Source organism: Callospermophilus lateralis, chromosome 13 (assembly GCF_048772815.1).
Source record: "Callospermophilus lateralis isolate mCalLat2 chromosome 13, mCalLat2.hap1, whole genome shotgun sequence".
NCBI classification, from domain to species: domain Eukaryota; kingdom Metazoa; phylum Chordata; class Mammalia; order Rodentia; family Sciuridae; genus Callospermophilus; species Callospermophilus lateralis.
Genome location: NC_135317.1, coordinates 55244955 through 55268321, shown reverse-complemented (window position 1 = coordinate 55268321; position 23367 = coordinate 55244955). Strand labels below are relative to the sequence as shown.

Here is a 23367-nt window from a genome sequence, read left to right as displayed (position 1 = left end):
AATCACCAAAATAAATCCCATTTTATAACAAAGCATTGAATATCTCATGCAATTTATTAATCACTGTAGTGAAAGTGAAAAATGGAATGGCTTTCTTTACTGTAGGAAAAGACTGAAATTCAAAATTGGAGGTACAGTCACTGAATGCATATTACTTTTGTACCATTGTAAAGTTAAAAATTTTAAGTCAAATTCTCATAGGTCAGAGGCTATCTGTGCATCATATTTTGCTTATCCATTCATCTATTGATGGACACTTGGGATTGCTTCCATAAAACTAACTAGAGTCAATAATGCTGTTATTTTGATGTACAAATATCTATTTGAGATCTAGTCTTTCATTACTTGGGTTAGATACCCCAAAGTGGATTTGTTGGATCATATGGTAATTCTATGTTTAACTTGATAGTTAATAATTCTTTTTTTTTTCATCAGCACTTAAAAGTGCCATTCTTTTGTCACATGGCCCTATTTTAGACAAAAAGTTGGTTATCCTTCTTATCAGTGTTTTCTTGAATATAATGTTTTTTTTTCTTTTTTTTTCCTTTACAGCAGATTCTAATGATTTTATCTTTACCTTTCATCATTTTGTCTGATGTATCTTTGTGTGGTCTTCATATTACCCTGTGTGGGGTCTACTGAGTTTCTGGTACCTGTGGGCTAATATTTTCCACTAGATTTGGGCAAATTTCAGCCAATATTTCTTAAAAATTTATTCTTTCTTATTTTCCTCCTTCTAAAAATATTTAAGGCCAACTGTTTGATATTGTCCATAGTCTGTGGAGGCACTTAATTAAACTTTTTTCCCCTGTGGTTCATTTTGGATAATTTCCATTGAGCTCCCTTTAGTTTCGTCAATATTTTTACCTGCTTTGCTCAATTTGCTATAAAACTTTTATTTTTAAATTTCAAATTCTGTATTTTTAAATCCTAACATTCTAATTTGTTTCTTTTATTTATTTATTTTTTTAGTTAGCAATTTTTTGTTGACATTCCCCATCTGTTAGGCCATACTCTGTACTTTTCCTCTGAATTCTTTAACATATTTATAATTGCTGTTTTAAAGTCCTGTTCTACTAAATATCAGTCAGTGTCTGGGTCATCTCTGGTCTGCTGCTATTGACTTTTCTAGTGATTATGGGTCATTTTTTTTTGCTTCTTTGGATGATTGGTAATTTTTTATTTTGAGTAGAACATTAAAAATTATTCATGAGATGCTGGATTTTATTATTTTCTTTAAAGAGTTGTATTTCTGTTTTGGGAGCAATATAAATTAACTGGTGGATTTCTTTGATCCTAATGAAATTTACTTTAAAGCCTTGTTAGGACTTTAAAATTTTTGTTTTGTTTTGTTTTACTCTTAGCACTTTGTCCTTGGCTTAATTATCAGGTGTGGCTCTTCTGTTGTCAATGGAAAGCCCAAGGTGTTTCCCACTTCAAGGTGTTAGGATTTGAAACTTTAGTAGTTCTTTCCCAGGATCAGACAGTTGTTATTATCTCTACCTCCAAACAGTTATTTTGTGCTTGGTTCCTAAGAGCCATTCCCCATACATGCACAGTTCAAAAGTCTTGTTTCTCTCTTGAAATGATTCTCCTTTCTAAGATTTTTCATCTAAATTTATAGCTACTTTGGCAGTCCTAAACCTCAGTTTCTATCTCTTGAGTCCACTAGGACTGTGACTTTCTGTTAAAGCCGTATTCTCTCAATCCTGCCAAAAAGTGGGAAGTAACCTCAGGAAAATCTTCTTTCAAGGATAATATCCCTACCAGTTTTTGCCCTCCATCATAATTACATCACAGCATGTAATTATCACTGGGCAGAGGTTATGTTAAATAAAATCACTCTGCCGTTTCTAGAACTTGAATTCTGTAAGATATTTGACTATTTTAGGCCCTTTGTTTTTTTTCATAAAAAATTTAGGGTCTGATTGTCAAATTCTGTAAAATATCCTGAGAGAAATTTGCTGGAATTGCTCACCAGCCTCTTATGCTGACACTTTATGTTCCAACAGCATCATACTTGTTGAACAATAAATTTTCTTCCCTAAAATACCACTTTTGCTTGAAAGGTTTACCTAGTGGAATTTATATTACCCTTCCCATTTCTCCTCTTCCCTCCCTTGGCTCAGCTAACTTTAAGATGCAGTGATTCAGCTGAAATGCAAATTTTCTAGAACATTTTCCAGAACCCATCTCCCTCAATAGCAGGGTTAGATTCTTTTCTTTTGAGTTTCAATACCAACACCCATGACACATCCCTTTCTATCATTCTGCTTAGCATACCAACTCATATGTTTGTCTAATTATCAGACTCTTGAATTCTGAGGTTAGAAATCCTGTACGCCTTTCAAGGGTGCTTGGCACAGTACTTGGTAAAAAATAGGTGTGTAATTGTGATGAACTGACCCAAAGAGTGTACTGTAGTGGGAGAGAACATCCAGATTTAAAATTTTTACTCCTGAGGGATTAAGCATTATGTAAGCAAGAACACAAGAACAAAATCCAGGCCTCAGTAGGAAAAAGAGTGCCTTAGGTGCCCAGGAAAAGCAGTGGTATGATTATATGTTTAGGAGAACCAAACAAAGGAAGATGACAATTTAGCCTGAGAGTACAGAGAATTTTGACCGGATTATAGGACTATGATGTGAGAGAGAAAGAGCACAGGGTAGAAACTTAGAAGAGCTATGGGTGGCAATTTGGGGGCAGGAAGATGGAAATGGGGGTGCAACATGTTAGCAGAGGCCTTCTGGATCCTAACTGGGGAGAACTCTGATAACAAAACTAAATTGGAGCACCGATTCATTACTTCTACACCTATCCACCCTGAGAGATTCACATTGTCTTTGGCCTAAGTGGTCCTCCAAATCTGAAAGCTGTCACTAAACTTTTGATGTTTTAGACCCAGGGACTTCACTTCTGATAGCTTATCCTAATGGCATAGCTGGACTAGTGTCCAAATATCCATGTACATAAACAAATATTCAACGTAATTTTGTTTATAATAACAGAACATTTAGAAACGCGGTCATTTACTTCTTAAATTTTTCTGTATTTTAAATTTTGTAATAGTCTGTTTAACTTTTATAGTCATAAGTCAAGAATAAAAGAACTAAATCAGGGGCAGTGGCTACAGAGAAGTGGTAGTGTATGTGCTTAGCATACACCATGCCTTGAGTTCAGTTTACACACACACACACACACACACACACACACACACATACATACGAGTAAAGTCAGCAATAATATTTTTGAGATCTCCTCAATATGAGTACTCAAAATTCTTTCCTTACAAAGTTCCACTTATTCTAAGCTTATGAGAAGAGAAGTCATGTCACCTTCACAAGGCAGTATCCAGGCAGGGGTTGCCTGGGGAGACATTCGGAAAGGATAAAGGGAGGGTTGTCTGCATACCTGAGAAGACTCTCAGTTCTTACCCTCTTATGTCACAGTGGCTAAACTGTAACCTCTCTCAACATGCAGAAGCCGTTTGTCCAACTTCATATAATGAATACTGAAAACCAAGTCTTGCATGAACTGAGTACTCAAAAAAAGTTCATTATTACATGCAAGAGTAATTAGTCTTGTTTTCAAACTTCTATTTTGAAATTATAAAATATGTTAAAAATTCTAATGATAAACTTACAATTGAATGAAAGGTTGAAACTCTTCTCTGGAATCAAGTCTCAATGGGCAACCATATTGTGACCAGTTATAGCTTATTTTCTAGAAAAGGAAGAGTACTTTAGTTATTGTATATATTTGACTCACTGACAAAAATTACAATTTTCTTACCAAGTTTTTAGGTGGTTTATCTCTCAGATATGACCTGCAAAAAAAAAAAGACATTCTTCACTATTTCTTTCTTTCTCCTTTTTTAAAACATAAAGAAGTAAGACCAACACTTTGTTTAGGTAAGGAGATGTCATGAAAGTCAAATAGGTAAACATAAGCATAAACTGTTGGGTGCTTTCAGGTACTTTCTACACATATTAACATATTCTTGTAACAACAAAAGGTATGAATTATTGTTTTCCATTTGTGTGTATGGCATCATTCTCAGAAGTTGTACAAAACTTGTTCAAGGCTACAAATCTTGCCTTACTACTAGGAAGTTGCATGATTATCAAGTCCATGTTCTTTGCTCTATTCCTCTGCAGTTCCCCTCCCCTTTCATGAACTCAAGGGTTTATTCCTTCAAAACCACATTCTCTCACATATTTTCTGTCTTTGTCAGTCTCTAACTTGAATCACTCGTCACTTCTCACTTGCTCTATGTATCTTCAGGAGAGAGACTCAAGAAATTCCTTCCATGGTGGATATAACCTATTTCATATTCTTACTTGTCAGGTCCAGCTGCCACATAGACATTGTAAGGTGGTGCCCTCACCAACTACTACACATTTTCTCCACATCCCTTCTACTTCACCCACTGCCTATACCAAGCATTGCAACCTAGAGCATGTAAACTCCCCCACCTCTCCAGCTGTCTTGAGGTTAAATCACTTCAGGCATGCTTTGCCATTGAGGAGCCATATCCTTGGTCTTCTTTTATTTTTTATTTTGAGACACGTTCTTACTAAGTTGACCATGCTGGCCTGGAACTTGTGATCTGCCTGTCTCAGGCTCCCAAGTCACTGGGATTATAGGCATGCGCCACCACACCCAACCCCAAATTTCACAACTTCTAAAAGATTCCTATAAGTATGTTAGAGGCTGTGGACTTCTATACTTTTGATAGACCTGTATATATTTAAAGATTATTTTTACAAAGATATTTATTTTACAAAAGTAAAATATTTTGTTTAATTATGTCTTCAATAAATAACATTATTAAAATATGTAAAATTAAATATAAAATATAGTATAAAAGTTCAGTCACTAGACTATTTGGTGTCAGGTCTTTCCTGGTAAATCCTTTACTAGAATTAGAGAAAAATGATGTTAGAAAAAAAATAGTCTTCTGTATCTTCCTTAAACTAGAGGGAATGATTTTGAAACTAGAGACTAAATATGAGGCTTGCTTTGTTTATTGAAATAAATTGAAGGAGGAGATTATGACTAAATCTTTCTCTTGTATATTTCAGAGGTTAGTTACATTGTCTACATGTTTGGCTTAATACTGAAACTGACATAAAGTATAAAGCCAAACACATAGATATTAACAGGAATTCAATGAATAAGTACTGATTATAAATTACTATTAGAACATTAATAAAAAACTCAGTGCTAATGTTTCTTACTTGTCAATCACATAGGAAAAATCATGGTGAATACATTCTTTGTTCAGAAATCTAAAAAAAGAAAAGAAAACAACAAAGTTGTAATATCATTCCTTATATATTTGCACAAGCATTTAATCATTTAACTCAGTGATTCTCAAACTGAAGAGTGTCATAAAATCACCATTTACTGAATTAGAATTTCTGGGGTTAGTGTGTGGCCCTAGTATTTCTACTAAAAAACAAACAGCTAGCCTCACATTGTTTCTGAAGACACTAGAATATGAAATCTACTGACTTACTATTTATATTTGATACATGTATATTAAAAATTTATAGAATGTGGGGGAGTGTTGGAGAGAGGTTGATTAAAGGATAGAAACTTTTAGTTAGGGAAAATAAGTTCAAGAGAGCTATTGTACAACATGGTGGGTATATTTAATAATTTATTATATTCTTGAAAAATGCTAAGAGAATGGATATAAAGTGTTTTCTTCATAAAATGAAAACTATTTGAGGTAATGCCTGTGTTAATTAAATTTAGCTATTCCACAAACGTACTTCAAAACATCATGTTGCATATACTACACACATACAATTTTATCTATTTAAAAATGAGGGAAAAAAATCCAAACAGAAGACAACAAGTCTTAGAGGATGTGGAGAAATTAGAACCCTCATACATTGCTGGCAGCAATGTAAAAAGGTACAGTCATTGTGAAAAGGGTTTGGTGGTTCCTCAATAAGTTAAACATACCACCCAACAATTCCACTTCTAAGTACATACCCAATCTAATTGAAAACAGATGTTCAAACAAAAACTTGTTCACAAATGTTAATAGTAGTACTATTTACAAAAGCCAAAAGGTGGAAACATTCTGAATGTCTATGAACTGACGAATGGAAAAACAATATAAGGTATACCAATACATTGGAGTGTTAGTCAACCATGAAAGCAACTGAATCTCAAAAAATGCTAAGGAAAAGAAGCCAGGCACAAAAGGTCATATTTCATATAACATATAATATACTGCCTTTATATGAAGCATACAGATTAGGCAAATTCATACAGATTGATGGTCACCAGGGGATGGGGGAGGAGAATAAAAGTCACTGTTTACTGGGTACTGAGTTTCCTTTGGGGATGATAAAAATATTTTGGAACTAGAGTGGTGTAAACCATACAACATCATGATGATAATTAATTCCACTGAATTGTACACGTTTAAAATGGTTAAAATGATCAATGTCACATGCTGTTATGTGAATTTTATCACAATAAACAGTTACTATGCTAAAACACACATACACAGAATAATAAAAATAAATTCCTAGAAAATCTATCAAAATGATAAATTCTTTGAACTGTTTTATTTCACATATTTTTTTTTATTTTAAACAGAGATTTCTAGTTGCTACCAGAGACCCCATTGTGTAGATTAGAACTTATTTCAAGGATGCACAAAATTTCTGTTTAGGGTTCATGTGGACAGAGGGCTATAATGATTATACATCTGATCACTTTAGCTGGCTGCTTCCAAAGTAACTTTGAAGGAATACTAGTCACCACCATTTTTAGATAGACACTGGAGATCTTAACCACCACTCACTCTGAACCCAAATTGGAAATACTTTCCTTCATTGACAGATCTTCTCAAGTACCTTGGACCCTAGAAAGCCCTGGTCTCCCTTGGTAATTATGAAGGTGTAGGCTGCCTACAACCTAAGATACTCAAGCTACTTTTAGGTTCTGGAGCAGTGGATCATTGACTAAAAGATCCAGAGTAAGGTCCTGAAACCCAGATGACTTCTCCCCCGCTTCCTTTCTGCAGTCTTCCCCAGACTTGTCATCAACATCTGTTTTTTTAAAATATATTTTTGTTAAAGAACTATATTGAATAGCAGGCTTCATTGTGATATATTTGTACCTGCATATGGCAACTCTTCTTTCCTTTTCCTCTTTCCTTCCTCTAAACCCCATCCTCTCTACTCCTCTCTATTCTATTTTCACAAGATGCCCTTTCTCTCCCTTCTTTTTAGCTTCCACATATTAGAAAAAATATGTGATCCTTGACTTTCTGAATCTGATTTATTTTACTTAAGATGGTATTCTCTAGTTTCACCCATTTTCCTATAAAAGACATAATTTTGTTCTTCTTTATGGCTGTGTGAGTGTGTGTGTGTGTGTGTGTGTTATCACCACATTTTAAAAATCCATACATCTGTTAACAGACACCTAAGACTGTATCCATGACTTGGCCATCATGAACTGTGATGAACATGGGTATCCATGTATTGCTGACTTTAATTCTTTTGAAATAAATATCAAGGAATGAGATACCTGGGTCATATGGTAGTTCCATTCCTAGTCTTTTGAGGAAACTTCATTCTGATTTCCATAGTGGTACTAATTTACAGTCCCATCTCTTTGTATAAGTGTTCCTTTTTCCTCACATCCTTGTCAATGTTTATTATTTGCGTTCTTGATAATTGCCATTCTGATTGGAGTGAGATGAAATCACAGTGTAGTTTAGATTTGAGTTTCCCTAATTGCTAAAGATGTTGAAAACATTTTCATATATTTGTTGGTCATTTGTATATTTTTTTTGAGAAATATCAGTTGATTCATTTGTCCATTAGTTAATTGGTTTATTTGGGTTTTAGATGTTAAGCTCTTTGAGTTGTTTATATATTCTCTGTCAGCAGAATAGTTGGCAAAGATTTTTTCCCATTTGGTAGGCTCTCTCTTCAGACTCTTATTTCCTTTGTTGTGCAGAAGCTTTTTAAATTGATACAATCCCATTTTATTAATTCATGGTTTTATTTTCTGAGCTTTAGGAGGTTTACTAAGAAAGTTGTTGGCTGTGCCTATATGTTGGAATGTTGACTCTATGTTGTCTTCTAGCAGTTGCAGTTTCTGGTCTTATTCCTAGGTCTTTGATTCACTTTGAATTAACTTTTGTGTGAGGTGAGAGGATAAAGATCTAGTTTCTTTCTTCTACATATGGATATCCAATTTCCCCAGAACCATTTGTCAAAAAAGACTTTCTTTTCTCCAGTGTGTGTTTTTGGTAACTTTGTCAAAGATCAGATAACTGTACATATGTGGGTTTGTCTCTGGGTCTTCTATTCCATTGGTCTACATAAAATTGGTAGAGTTTAGTGATTTTTATGTCTGGATTACCTATCTACTGAGGTGTGTTGAAATCATTCAGTATTGGGGTCTCTCTGAGTCTTTATGTTGAGTAGTGTTTGTTTTATGTAATGAGATGCATTGAAATTCGGGGCATAAACATTCACCATTATTATATCTTCTTCTTGGATTGTTCCTTTGTCTCCTCTGATTAACTTGAGTCTTTAAGTTTGCTTTCTTGGATATTAGCCTTGCCACTTACTCCTGCTTGCTTTGGGGTTCTAAATATCATTTTCTATTCTTTCACTTTCAGCCTGTGACTGTCTTTGCTTCTAGGATGAATCTCTTGCAAATAATATGTAGTCTTATTTTCTTAACCTACTCTGTCAGTCAATGCCTTAATTAGAGAGTTAAGATCATTTATATTCAGTGTTATAGAGAGATGTTTATTAATTACTGCCGTTTTGATTTATTTCTAATGTTTAATTCAGTCCTGTTTCTCATTTGTAATCTCAGGAATTTGTTTTTTCATTTCCTTGCTGTGTAATATTTTCAAGTGGTTTTTTTATTTTACTATTTTATTTTGAAGTGCTTGCTTAGTAGTCATAAACTCTTTTAGTTTATGCTTATGTTGGAAGTTTTTTATTTTTATTTCAATTCTGAAGGACAGCTTTGCTGGATATAGCAATCTTGGTCAGTAGTTATATTCTTTCAGGCTTTGGATTGATGTGTAACAAGCCCTTCTGGATTTTTAGAGTTTGTGCTGAGAAATCAGATTCTGATTGTAGAGTTGCCACTTACTCCTGCTTGCTTTAGGGTTCTAAATGTGACCTGATGTTTTCCTCTTGATGAGTTTAAAAATTCTATCCTTGTTCTCTGTATGCTAGGCATTTTAATTATAATGTGTCCTAGAGAGGTTCTTTTTTGATCTTGTCTACTTGAGCTTCTTAATGTTTCTTGTGTCTATGTGTCCACTTCATTCTCAAAGTTTGGAAATTTTTCTGTTATTATCATTTCCCGGAAAGGTTATCCAGGCCATAAGCCTGTATCTCAGATTCCTGTAGTTCTTAAATTTGTTCTCAGAATGTTGTCCCAGAGTTCTTATATGTTCTAAAAAAAGGTTATTATTTTCTTTATTGTTGGGGATGCAAATCAAGTCAAGATGGCGCCTGGCAGTTTGCCAGGAGGAATGGTTTGTGAAGCAATGCCAGCAAGCCATTAAGATGATGAGGATTCCTTATTGGCTGACTGCTGTATCTAGATGATGTTAATTGAGTTAAGCTGTGTGTAATTAATTAAGTATATATACCTCTGCTGTGCGGCAGAAGCAGAGAAGCGGCTCCTGCTACCTTGGGTGCCCGCTACTTTGAGTTCTCGCTCAGTTCCCACTGAGTTTACTCACAATAAAGTAGTTCCCGCTTCAACCTTCAAGTTGCTTGTCACCTCTCAGTTATTTTGCCCAGCTGAACTGTTGCACTTTATTGCTGATTGAATGTTGAAGTTCATATATTTTGTCTTTAAAAAAATATATATATATATATATATTTTGATACAGCAGGAGCCGCTTTATTGTCGGACAGTAGAGGTATATATACACTTAACAATATCTTTATTTTATTTATTTATTTTTATGTGGTGCTGAGGATCGAACCCAGAGCCTTGAATGTGCCAGACGAGTGCTCTACTGCTGAGCCACAACCTCAGCCTCTACACCTTGTCTTTAATACCTGAAATTCTGTATTCGACATGATCTAATCTATTGTGAGACTTTAAAATTTTTGTTTTCTTGATTTATTGAGTCTTTCATTTCTAGGATTTCTGTTTGGTTCTTTTTTAGAATTTCTATCTTTTTATTGAATTGCTCTTCCACTTTATGTATTTTCTTTTTTAGTTTATTTCTTAGATCTTCTTTTATTCAATGATAATTTTAACCATCAACTTTTTGAATTCTTTGGCATTTTATCCACATTAACATCTGTACATTTGGTTATTGGGGGGGGACATTATAAATTTTTGGAGGCATGTTTTCTGAGGTCCTATATTTGCACATCTGTTGAGATGTGTTCCTCTTCTTTTGTATGGGGGAGTCCCTTCGTGATATTTTAAGATATCTATCTTAAGTCCCAGGCTTAGTGCATATTTTCACTTCGACACACTTGATCAAAATGAAGTGCTATTTTCAACCACCAATTCCACTTTTTAAGAGTAAATCAACATATGCTATAAAAATTGTTGCTAATGATATCTACAACTCCATTGTCAAGAGAGAAAAGTGGGAGAGAAATAATTTAGAACAGATTGAGAGGATTAAGCATTAATGATAGTATATAAAACTGAATTAGAGGAAGGTCTAAAGAAAAAGGAAAAGAGGGAAAAAATCGGGTATGAGAGGGAATCCAGTTAATTGACAAAATACATAAAATTAGAACTTTGATAATACATAAGATGTGGAAGTCACTGTGGAATCAGTTACTATCAAGCAGTTAATGCAATCTCTGTCATACATAGTGATGTAGGACAGATGAGGCTGGACACGGAGGAATCAGCAGGAAGCAGGTTTATTGACTGCAGCTGGTCCAGAGGGGGGAGTTTTCGCTTAAATCAATTCATCCTCTACACCAGAAATTTTTAGAACTTCATACCCAGTGTGTGTGTGTGTGTGTGTGTGTGTGTGTGTGTGTGTGGTGTGAAGGGGTTCAGAGGCTTGAAATTTGCAGAAGTCTACATTGTCAGATCTGCCGCAGTCTGACTGGCTGGGCAAAATAGCTGGGGGCGAGTGACAAGGAACTTGTGAAGATTGATACAGCAGGAGCCGCTTTATTGTCGGACAGTAGAGGTATATATACACTTAACTGATTATACACAAGTTGTTTCAATTTACATCAATTGGTCATTAAGGAATCCTCCTCATCATAATAAATACACACAGCTTAACTTAATTGACATAATCTAGACACAGCAGTCAGTCATTAAGGAATCTCTATCATCTTAATGGCTCCATGGCGTTGGCTCAGAAACCACTCCTCCTAGCAAACTGTCAGGTGCCATCTTAACTTGGTTGTGGCCCTCATCAAGATCCTTGCCTAGCATCTGGATGGCCATCTTAAGGAAAAAGTTTCCCTTTCCCACCCAAGGGTGTTTCTGAGAAAGGCTCACCACTCCCTCATATCAACCCAACCCTTAACTACCACGTTAGGACCCGCATGACTCTGATTCCTGAGCCTCCCTCATAAAAGTCCCAGAACTCAAGCCTGTTTTGCCTCTCTCTTCTATAGAGAGACGGCCTTTATTTGTCAGTCCTGAGAAATAAACTCTCATGTGTATCTCTGCCTGGTCTCCATCTTTCATTTCTCGATTACCCGGCTCTCTTCCTCACTTTCCCTCCCTTCATAAATAAAAGTAGTTTTTTTTTTTTTTTTAAACTGTAGTGGGTAACTAACCCAGGACTGAATACAAAAATAAACCAAGGACACTCTCTGCAAAAATTAATGCTTGGGAAAGGGAGGGTTCCCCCCACCCCACAGATGGTTTTCAAGGAATCTAATTAGCACCATTCACTCTTACCTTTTAGATTGTAAAGGACTTTCCCTAGGATCTAACTACTTTCCTTTGAAGTATAAATGCCCTTGTGAAGGCTCCAAGCCCAAGGCTAGAGGTCTCCACAGTCTCCCTTATGCATTCTGCTTTTGTAAACACACTTCCCTGTTGTAAACTTTTACAAAACCAATCAAATCATATATAGTGTTAGACTAGAAAACTGATGACACTAGGAAGCCTACCAATGTTGTGAAAAACTAGTAAGGGGTGCTCAGAATCTGGAGTGCTGATCTCCTCTGGGGCCACAGCCAAATTTAGTTATTGCAAGATCAAGCAACATGAAATAGGAAGCCTAACCACATTTGAACTCTTTTGCAGAAATTCTTGCTGATAGTCTAAGAACAATTATGATGAGAGTCTCTGAAGAAGCTTAATTAAGATTTCCTGTGAAGGAGGGGATGCCACTCCAATAGATCCAGTTTTCTTCTTGTTGGAGCTTTAGATATAAAGGCCTTTGGTCCAGTATCCTGGTATATTCTGATGAGGAGACAACCTTAACAGACTAAGTTGCAGTTTTGATTTTAGAATTTCCTAACTATGAGGAATTTTGTAAGATACCCATATCATGCTGGGGTTTTTTTCCCCCTTATTTCTGACCTAAACTAGCCAAACTTATTATCTGTATGCTGAATTCCACCCTCTTCTTGCTGGTCAATATGATAGTGGATACTTCAAAGCAGATTTTCCCCTCAGAATGGCTTTGTTATTGTGTCTGGTGGTGGGAATGACAATCTGTCAGAGATATAAGCCAGCTCTCTCATCTGCTCCACCTATAGACCAATTTGGGTTGTGTAATGTCCCCCATTCTGAGTACTTCAGTCCATGTGCTGGGAGGAGGTGTGTGGGATGTGTCAGCTTATCCTCCAGCCCTATCTGAGCTTGGGGGAGGTGGTGTGGGGGTCACTGCTTTCCATCTGACTCGGATAAGTCTCAGTTCAGCCATGCTCTTTATTCCAGAGCTCAGACTACTATTTTCAAATGCTCTTCTCCACTCTGCAGACCTACAGACTGGCAGCTGCTGGGGCTGCCCTGAGTTTCTCTCTAGTCTGTATCCTATGCCCAGACTTATTCATGGCTTACCATGAACAGTAGAGCCTAAATGACTGTATGATTGGGGTATTCAAAAAGCAAGTGTACCATGAACAAGTAAAAAAAAAAAAAAAGAAAGAGAAAAAAAATTAGAGAGTGAAATATGAAAAGCAAAGGTAGATTTCAGGGATTCTAATCTGCTGCATGGGAGGTCCGAAAAAGAGACTTTTTAAGCTGTTGCAACTTCTGCTTTAACTGTCTCTGCTGGGGAGTGCCAGGGTTTTCTCCAGTGCCTATTCAGTTCACCATTTCTGAATTGAGAATGTGCTGGACAGCTGTGGTGCCTGTTTTTCTTAAACTCAGTGGAAGAATTTCTTTCATCTTGTGGAAGGGGAGCTTCCCCTCCCCGACTGCACCACTGCTCTCTGGATGCTGCCACTATGTGGCTTTTATTAATTCTTGTTCTGTTCTGGAAACCAATTTCTTTGCTTTTCACCCAGCACTTTGGGTTGCCTACCAGTGTTTTCCTACAGTCTTCTACCTCACTTTGCTGCTGCAGAACTGCTATTTTAATTCAGTCTTGGGGATCCTGCTACAATATTGTGGGTTCCTCTGATCCACCATCTTGCCAAATCCAACATCTGTTTTTTGAAAGCTTATACCCCATGAATACTTCTGAACTCTGCCAAAGCTACTTATAGGAATGAAGGAGTCTAAGTCTGGGGGAGGAGCATGTACACAGCCATGTGCACAGCAGAGACTGTCCCTGAATGGGCACCAGAATTTTCATGAAATAAAATCAGTACTGGCAGTGGGTGGAAAACTACTCTCTAGGTGATTCTGATGAACAATCAAGGTTGGCAATTACTATATGGATCCTCCCAGATGTAGATTGGTTCAAGCTGCTTTACATTTCACTGCAGAAGGATATCAAGGGTCTGAGAGGGAATTCTGCATGTGATGGTATAGAAATTGATTTTAGTAATACACTGCTTATAGCAGTTATTCTTGAACTATAATACTCCTCTACTATTTTTTTCTGGATATTTTTCTAAAATACAAGTAGTGACCCACAGTCTGAATAAAAGCTGAACTGCTGCATTTCTAAATGATATCCAGGTGATGCCAGTGCTGGTCCATGCACCATATTCTGAGGATCAAAGATACCAACCACACCAGAACTGAGGAGGGTATAGGGTATCTAAATCAATTAGCCTTTTTGTGTTTCCTGGGAAAGAAATTATGGTTGCAAAGGTATTAAGACATGCAGATTTAGGAAACACTAAATGAGACAGGAATTTTTAATTATCAATCCAGTAAGTCATTACTACAATTCAGTAAAAAATCAAGTGATTATTAGAATGATGGAAGAATAGGCATTCATTTTGGTTGAGAGCATGTAATTTCATAAAAACTCAGGTAAGAGTCAATGGTCCTCCACTCCTAACTAAAGGAGAGGAATCACAACAAGTTGCTGCTTTCATGATTGTTTGACTTTAGTCAGATTTGTGCATACTGACCTTAATTTTCTCCCATGTGAAAGAAAAAGCTACGGTAACAAAAGACACAAAATACAGCTTGTCTCATTGTGAACCATAGTGAGGTCAACAAAATTCATTCCTTGAGATTCTCTGAAGGAACAATACTGGTGGTTCTGTTCAATTGACTCTAAAAAAATTTCCTAGTGTGGGAAGCTGAGCTTCTCTGGTAGGGATGTAAGCAACTCCCTAAAAAAGTGAAGTAATAACTGGAAATGTGCTGTGGACTGAAGAGCCAAGAGAAGTAGGGGTAAAAGATAGAAACTGGTTTATTAAAAGGGAAGAAATGCTGGTAATAAAGACCAAGATTAATTCTTTTCCTTTTGAGTATGATTCAAATATAATATTTGACTTGAAAATAAGTTCAAACCAATTGGAACTGGAGACCAATGTCAGTATTACTTTAGATTTTATTATAGACAGTCATTAGGCTAATATTATCTCTAGTAATTATTGATTCAGTACACCATTTGCTTTAAAACTTAAAAGAGTAAGACAGGTCAAATGGAAATATACTTGCCCTTTCACTGCAATGAATTTATTATTATCGCAGCCAACAGCTATTTGGAACACCTAAAAATGAAGTAAGTTAGGTAGTGAGTTCAGTTGTTCTGATTTACATGATCTGAGATATCACCACCACTAAAAGCAGTTACATTTTAAATTTGGAATACAGGCTGAGTACCCCTTAGCTAGAATACTTGTCACTGTAAGTGCTTTGGTTCTCTGACTTTATGGATTTTGGAATAGTTGCATGAACATAAAATATCTTGGGAGTTGGGAACCAAGTCTAACCATGAAGTGATTTTATAAAATGCTCTTATTATGCCTGCATTTTGACTGAACCCATCATGTGAGATTTGGTGTGGATTTTTCTGTTCGAGATTTGGTGTGGATTTTTCTGTTCGTAGTTGTCATGTTAACATTCAGAAAGTTTTGGATTTTGGAACATTTTAGATTTTAATGTTTTAAGTTTGGGATGCTCAACCTGTTAATAACCTTTTAATTGATCTGTTACATACTAGTCTGTGCTGTTTTCCTTCTTTTTCTTTGATCACTGTTTTTTTTTCATCTTTATTGCTCAGAAAACCCAAAGGTTGGTTTTCTACTTTCTTATGTTAGTATCTCAGGGAGTTGATCCCATCTCTTCTTTTACATGCAGTTCTACAACCAAGACTATCAACTCCACACTTTCAGCTTGCACTTTGACTCAGCTACCAGGTTTCTATAATTGACCTGTCTACTAATTTGACATTCTTTTCACTTTGGTAAACCAGTAATTTACCTCTCAGGGTATTGAGTAACATCATGTAACTTGGTTATTCCTGATTTAAGCAGCACTACTCTGTATCCAAAGGAGCAGTGCCAATAGACCAACTATTAATAAACCCCGCCTAGTTCTGTGGATATTTATCTTAAACATATTCATAACTGCTTTTTTTTAAAAAAAGAAATGCCCATTTTTGCTCTTTCATTTTTGAAACAAACTACCTGTGGATACTATAGCATAATACATAAAAAAATTAATATAGTGCCTGCACCAGGATTGTGAGATGCTTTGTTAACATAACCTATGTTTCCTGTAAGTAAACTTTGGGATTCTGTGGAGAAAAGCAAGTGTAAAAATCCAACATTGGCATCATGTAGTCATGCTATACCTTGTTTCATAGACTGAAAATGCTCAAGGAAGGTATTTGATATGGAAAAGGTAATATTAAAACAAACAAATAAAACCCTACTGGAGTCTGATGTGATGTGATGAGAGAGGAGGAGGGGAGTGTGTGTGTGTGTGTGTGTTGAGACAGTGCTTCACTATGTTGTCCAGGCTAGTCTCAAACTCCTGAACTCAAGTGATTATCCTACAACCTCCCAAGTAGCTGGAACTGCAGGTGTGCACCACCCACTCAACCCTGATGTATTGCACTTATGCCCAAATGCACCTCTACTATTAGTACCAATAGTTCGCAACTCCTTTTAATCAATTTGATATATTTCCAGAAAGAGCAGAGTAGAATGAATACAAAAATCAGAATTTTGTGAGGCTTTGCTGAGAAGAGAGGTTGTACCCAGCAGCTGGTACACATTATATTTAAAGTCGAAAGACTATTAATTTTCTGTCATTAGGTAAATTTCCTTAGAAACCATTCAAAATGCCAAATGACTTACCCAAAGAGTAAATGTTTAGATTTATGTTGCTTAAAAAGTAATGTACAGGTTAAGTAGTGAGACCCCATTTCAAAATAAAAAATAAAAGGCTGAAGATGCAGCTCAATGACCCTGGGTTCAATACCCAGTACCAAAAAAAAAAAAAAAAAAAGCTTAAAAAGACAGCAAGATTTGAGAATAAAGTGGATGAGTGCAGTGTTCTTTGGATTTACTCATAAGAACCGAAGAACTGCCAATGTTTCAGTCAGGGAGTCATGACTTTAATTATTATCCTTCAACTGAGAGACATTTGTATTTAACCTCATAATAATTATGGCTCTGCCTTGTCCTTTTTTCACTTAATCTTAATGGTCATTTTTTTTTTAAATTTAGTTGTAGATAGACACAATGCCTTTATTTTATTCATTTATTTTTATGTGGTGCTGAGGATTGAACCCTCTCATGTGCTAGGCAAGCACTCTACCACTGAGTAACAACCCTGGCCCCTCTCGATGGTCATTTTGATCATTTATGTATTGTTTCTTTTGACCTTTCCCTACCCAATCAAAACTGTTCCCTTTCCTATGGACTATTTGATAACTATTACATATATTCTCTACCTCTAGGGTATGCACTCTATATTTTCATCTTTATAACTCCTATTACCTAGCACACAGAGTGAAACACAGAATACAGGTATATAATAGATGTTTTTGAATGAAGAAATAATTGAATTTCATTGAATGATTAAATGCGGGATAAATATGGACATTACAGGCAGACTTCTTTGACAAACCATACCCAACTTTATCTATTCCCATTAATTTCAGTTTATCTACAAAACTTCAAAAACAAATAATTCTATACTTTTGTGTATGTTAATATATCCTACATTAGATGATAAACTCATAGAAAGCAGAAATTGTATTTTCTGCTTTCAAAGTAAAATAAGGTTCAACCATAGAGAACTTGCCTAGCACATATGAGGTACTGGGTTCCATCCTAGGCAACACGTTAAAAAAATAAATAAATAAAATAATGGTATTGTGTCCAACTACAACTAAAAAAAAAATGTGCCAAAAATAAAATAAAATAAAATAATGCTGCCTTTATAGTGAAACATTGCAAAATGTTGCTAAGTAGAGGGGAGTGGTATCATTATGGAGTAATATGTATGACTTATTGTATTACTTAGTTTACCACCTACACATTTTTGAAGTAAAGTTTTTGATCTTTAACCTTTGTCACTTACCTTTTGGGCTATTGGGCACGTTTTTGCATATTCACTAGGTCGAAGTTGAATAAGCACAATACCCGTGTTCTCATCTCTAAGAAAAACAATCCATGCAAGTTATTAAGAATCACGAATGTAGTGACATGACTCTGTCTCTCTATAGAGCAAATGCAAAGTCCCATGTACATGATGTGATTGAACCTCCTTACAGCCTGGAGGGTGGTGCCAGTGGTAACTGGTGGCTGCTTCTGTGCAGGCAGCTCTGAAATGTGGTCATATCATGAAGTGACTCCCATCTCTTGGTGTAACCCATGTTATAGTCACCAGATGGTTGGTATAATGGGAAACAAACGAGAATCCTGTCAGCACTTCAAATCCCCACCCCTTATTTCATGAATGTCCCTGGACATTTGGGTTATGTGGGTGACATTTTGACCTGCCTGCTTTCGATGGTATTACAAGATGGTAGCCACTGCAGCAATTTCTCCTCTAGCCCCTATATATGTTTTCCCTTGAACTGATAACACCTTTGTGACAAAAAAGAGTATTTAGCTTTCTGAATCACATTAAGTTGCCTACTAGGATCTGACTAATACAAGGACATCAGATATAATGTCTTTCCTGACCATCAAGTATACACGAATATTTTGGAGTTCAGGCCAAATGTGAGGGCTCATAAATGACAGAAAATGACATTTTGAAAGATTTTTTTTTTTAAAGAGAGAGAGAGAGAGAGAGAGAGAGAGAGAGAGAGAGAGAGAGAGAGAGAATTTTAATTTTATTTTTTAGTTATCGGCGGATACAACATCTTTGTTTTGTATGTGGTGCTGAGGATCGAACCCGGGCCGCACGCATGCCAGGCGAGCGCGCTACCGCTTGAGCCACATACTCAGCCCCATTGAAAGATTGATTCATATCTTACCCCCTGCTAAAGGTTTACATTCCAAAATAATAATAATAATAATAATAATAATAATAATAATAAGGAAAAAACAAATATCCTGGGCAGTTTGATGTGCATTCTCTGGCAACCTAATTCTCAGTAAGTATACACAGAACCAAAAACATTTGAAGGATAAAAAGAAAAGTCCAGTGGGGAAAGGGGCAAGTAATAAATTAAGCCTCTACTGAATACTGGGTCTAAGAGAGCATTTTCTTCTTATCCTTCCAAGTTACTATCTCACTATTTTGTTTTCTTTTCTTTATAATAACATTTATCAGTATTAGAAATTTGTTTTCTTTTATTTATAATAAATTATATAAATAAAAATTATAGGAATTACCTAATTTATTTGATGACTTTCTGTTTGTCTTCTGCCACTGGAGATATGTTCCAGTGATACCAGTACTTCATCCTTGTTTACCATGTATTTTGAATACCTGGAGAGTGCTGGGTATACAGCAGGGACTCAAACTTAATTGAAGTACTAGTGAAATAAAGAAAACTGACTTTTTCCTAGGGAAAAAATTCTATTTTTCTAAAAAAACACAGTCAGGTCATAATGATAATTATAAAATGCCTTCATGCAGTGCTATGCTTTGGATATACTTTACCCTTTTTTTAGATTTAGAAATTGTTTTGCTAAAACTATTTTTAAAAACTTGATTGGAATTATATAATAATTATAAATAATTATTTAGTATGAATTATTTATTTATTTAATTTGGTCATTTTCAGTACAGTATTTTCAGGAATTGGATATGGCTGTTTAATTGTTCTTCTTCCCCCAAAGTTTCATGTGATTATTCTGTGAGCAATATTGGAAGGCACTGTGGAACTTTTAAGAGGTGGGGCCTGATGGGAAGTCCTTAGTCATGGTGGCATGCAGAAAATCTCATGTGAACCCTTGTTAGTTCTCCAGAAAGGATTGTTATATAGATGCCTGGTCCTCCTACCCTGCTAGCTTTCTCTGATTGTTGTTCAATATATAATCTCTTTGCTCCTGCATGCACTCCTACCATCGCTATCTGCTGTGGAGTGATACAGGCAAGAGCGGCTCTTGCCAAGCCTGCTCTATGCTATTTGGACTTTCAGCTTTCAAAACTGTGAGCTAAAGAAATCTCTTCTTCATAAGTAACTTGTGTCAGGTATTTTGTTATAGTCATGAAAAAGCTGATTATTACACATAGAATTCCAAATTGGTTGTCATTCTCCAGACATTAAGTACTTTGACTACCTTGTGTAAGAGTCAAAGATGGTGTTTTATCTGACTTCATTTATAATTAAAAAGACTTTGTGATAATTAGAGTTCCAGTTTTTGCTTGAGGATAGTATATAGAGATTTTGAGATGGGAATTAATTATAAACATGCTTAGAAGTTACTGAACTAAAAAATAACCTTTCTATAGTTTGGTTAAGTATCCTGTTTCAGTTAGCTTTTTCGCTGCTGTGACTAAATGACCTGACCAGCACAGTTGTAGCAGAGGAAGCATTTATTTGAGGGCTCATGGTTTCAGAGGTCTCAATCCATTGACAGCTGCCTCCATTCCTCAGGGCTCCAGGTGAGACAGAAACATCATGGTGGAAGAGTGTGGCAGAGGGAAGTGGCTTATGTGGTGAGAAAGAGCCCACTTGCCAGATATAAATATATACCCAAAGTCTCACCCCAATTCCCACCTCCTCCAGCCACACCCTACCCCTTCAATTACCACTCAGTTAATCCCTATCAATAAGAGCATTAAACCACTGATTAGGTTAAGATTCTTACAACCCAATCAATACTCCTCTGAACCTTCTTTCACTGTCTCACATGTGAGTACAGCACATCCAAACCATAACATATCTCTCAAAGGACCATGTGTTAACAGGCTTGGTTCCCAAAAAGACAATATTTGGAGGTAGTGGACCTTCAGAAAGTCAACCTTTTTGGGAGGTCCCTAGGACATGAGGGGCATCTTTCAAGGGGGTACCCTGATTTCTTTGTTGCCTTGCTCATGTGTTAAAAGGCTTGTTCTACCACATGCTCCTGCCATGATATACTGCAAGCTAGAGTCTCAAAAGCAATGAGGTCATTCAATCACAGACTTGAACCTCCAGGACAAGGAGCTGAAATATACCTTTTCTTTTCGTGAGTTAATTGCCTCAGGTATTTTGTTACAAATAGAAAGTTGACTAATGCAAGTCTGTTTTATTCATTTCACTAGGGCAAATGAGAACCTTCCATTGAACTACAAGGAGTATTCCATATTTTCATGCAGCTAAATACTAATTATATATGTATATACTTTTAAAGGAAATTTGGTATTTTAAAGGATATAAGGTTATTTAAATAAAGTAATACCTATAATCCAAATAATATGTCTAAAAGTTCTTTAAAAAGTCATACTTACTGGAGCTTGTGGTAATCATCTACTGCCTCATAATTTACACTCTGAGAAAAGGCTATTGCCTAAAAAAGAAAATTTAAGTTTATGTAAAACAGAATTAGGGATTGGGATTCTACTTTAGTAGCATTTTGTCTCCACATCTGTGTATGACAATATATTCTTTCAAAATATATTTAAATCTTTCTTTAAAAAAGAAAAATGATATACTTAGCATTCTTTCAAAATTCTTTTCCACTTCACAAATTCTAATTAGGTTCACCTTAATCAACTTAGTTACATTTTTGTTATTTTCCCTTTAAAATTTTTATTATCTTAGTTTTTTTATTTATATATCTTCTATCCCCCCCTCATTTGAATTTCCTCTTATTTTTATTTTTCATTCATTTCTGGAGCTTAGAAGACTTTAATTTTTCATCTGTTTTTTAATAATCTTGTCTCTGAAGCATTTCTTCTTTGATTTGGTTGTTTATCCTGTCTGTAGTTTGCTGTGTAATTATTTGCCTGATAATTTCCTCTGTTGTTTTTGAGTACTTTTTACAACGTTAATCTGCCTTTTACATAGATTCTTGCTGTTTTCTTCCCTCTGGATTATGTTTCATTTCAATCTTTAGCATTCCATAAGGTTGCTGTTGGCTCAGCATTAAAAAAAAAACATTTACAGAATATACATTATAGTAGAGGCAAAAAATAATAAGCCATACATTTCTAAAGTATATTAAGGGAAATAGTTATATCCCTATATTGCTTTTTGGTAAGTAACCTTACAAAAATGCTCTTGCTTATAATTAGGCACCAAAAATTTTATGTTGTCTTTAGTGAAATGTAGTTACAGTTTCCAAGCTTTGATTATTCTTGTCATTTAAATTATGCTCAACAGGGTGCAAGGTTGGTACAATATATGGAAATCAATAAATGTAATTCACCACATCAATAGACTTAAAGATAAGAATCACATGATTATCTCAAGGGATGCATAAAGAGCATTTCACAAAATACAGCATCCATTCATGCTCAAAACACTAGGAAAAACTAGGAACAGTAGGAACATGCTTCAACAGTGTAAAAGCTATATATGCTAAACCCAAGGCTAACATTATTCTAAATGGAGAAAAACTGAAGGCATTCCCTCTCAAAACTGGAACAAGACATGGATACCCTCTTTCACCACTTCTATTCAACATAGTCCTGGAAACTCTACCCAGAGCAATTAACAGAAGAAAGAAATTAAAGGGATACAAATAGGAAAAGAAGAACTCAAACTACCCCTATTTGCTAAGAACATAATTCCATATTTAGAAGACCCCCCAAAACTCTCATCAGAAAACTTCTAGAACTCATAAATAAATTCAGTAAAGTAGCAGGTTATAAAATTAACACCCATAAATCAATTGTATTTCTATAAATCACTGATAAGTCAACTGAAGGAGAAATTAGGAAAATTATCCCATTCACAATAACCTAAAAAAAATTGGAAATCATTCTAACAAAAGAGGTGAAAAGCCTGTACAATGAAAACTATAGAAACTAAAGAAAGAAATTGAAGAAGACCTTAGAAGATGGAAAGATCTCCTATGTTCTTGGATAGGCAGAATTAACATTGTCAAAATGGCTATATTTTCAAAAGCACTATACAGATTTAATGCAGTTCCTATTAAAATTCCAATGTAGTTGTTCATAGAAATAAAAAGCAGCCACAAAATTCACTTGGAAAAATAAGAGGCCCAGAATAGCCAAAGCAATCCTCAGTAACATAAGTGAAGTGAGAGGCATTACAACACCATCCCTTAAATTACACTACAAAGCTATAGTAATAAGACAGCATGGTATTGCTAACAAAACAGACAAGAAGACCAATGGAACAGACTAGAAGATACAGAGACAAACTCACATAAATATAGTTATCTTGTACTAGACAGAGGCATCATAAACATACATTGGAGAAAAGATAGCCTTTTCAACAAATGATGCTGAGAAAACTGGAAATCCATATGTAGCAAAATGAAATTAAACCCCTAATGAAATTAAATCACAAAACTTGACTCAAAGTGGATCCAGTATCTAGGCATTAGACCAGAGACCATGCACCTACTAGAAGAAAAAGTAGGCCCAAAGCTCCATCATATCAGCTTAGGAACCAAATTCCTC

The 23367-nt window shown here is 35.5% G+C and overlaps 1 protein-coding gene across 1 annotated transcript in view; it reads right to left on the bottom strand.

The window, feature by feature from the left end:
* The window catches only part of Catspere (catsper channel auxiliary subunit epsilon), a 175712-nt gene that overhangs the window by 37535 nt on the left and 114810 nt on the right, over nucleotides 1-23367 (bottom strand). The window contains exons 13-18 of the mRNA XM_076872903.1: nucleotides 21226-21284; nucleotides 17914-17989; nucleotides 15037-15089; nucleotides 5241-5291; nucleotides 3793-3826; nucleotides 3644-3723 (exon numbers count right to left, since the gene is read on the bottom strand). Of these exons, the coding sequence (XP_076729018.1) occupies nucleotides 3644-3723; nucleotides 3793-3826; nucleotides 5241-5291; nucleotides 15037-15089; nucleotides 17914-17989; nucleotides 21226-21284 (353 nt within the window). The remainder of the gene's footprint in view (nucleotides 1-3643; nucleotides 3724-3792; nucleotides 3827-5240; nucleotides 5292-15036; nucleotides 15090-17913; nucleotides 17990-21225; nucleotides 21285-23367) is intronic.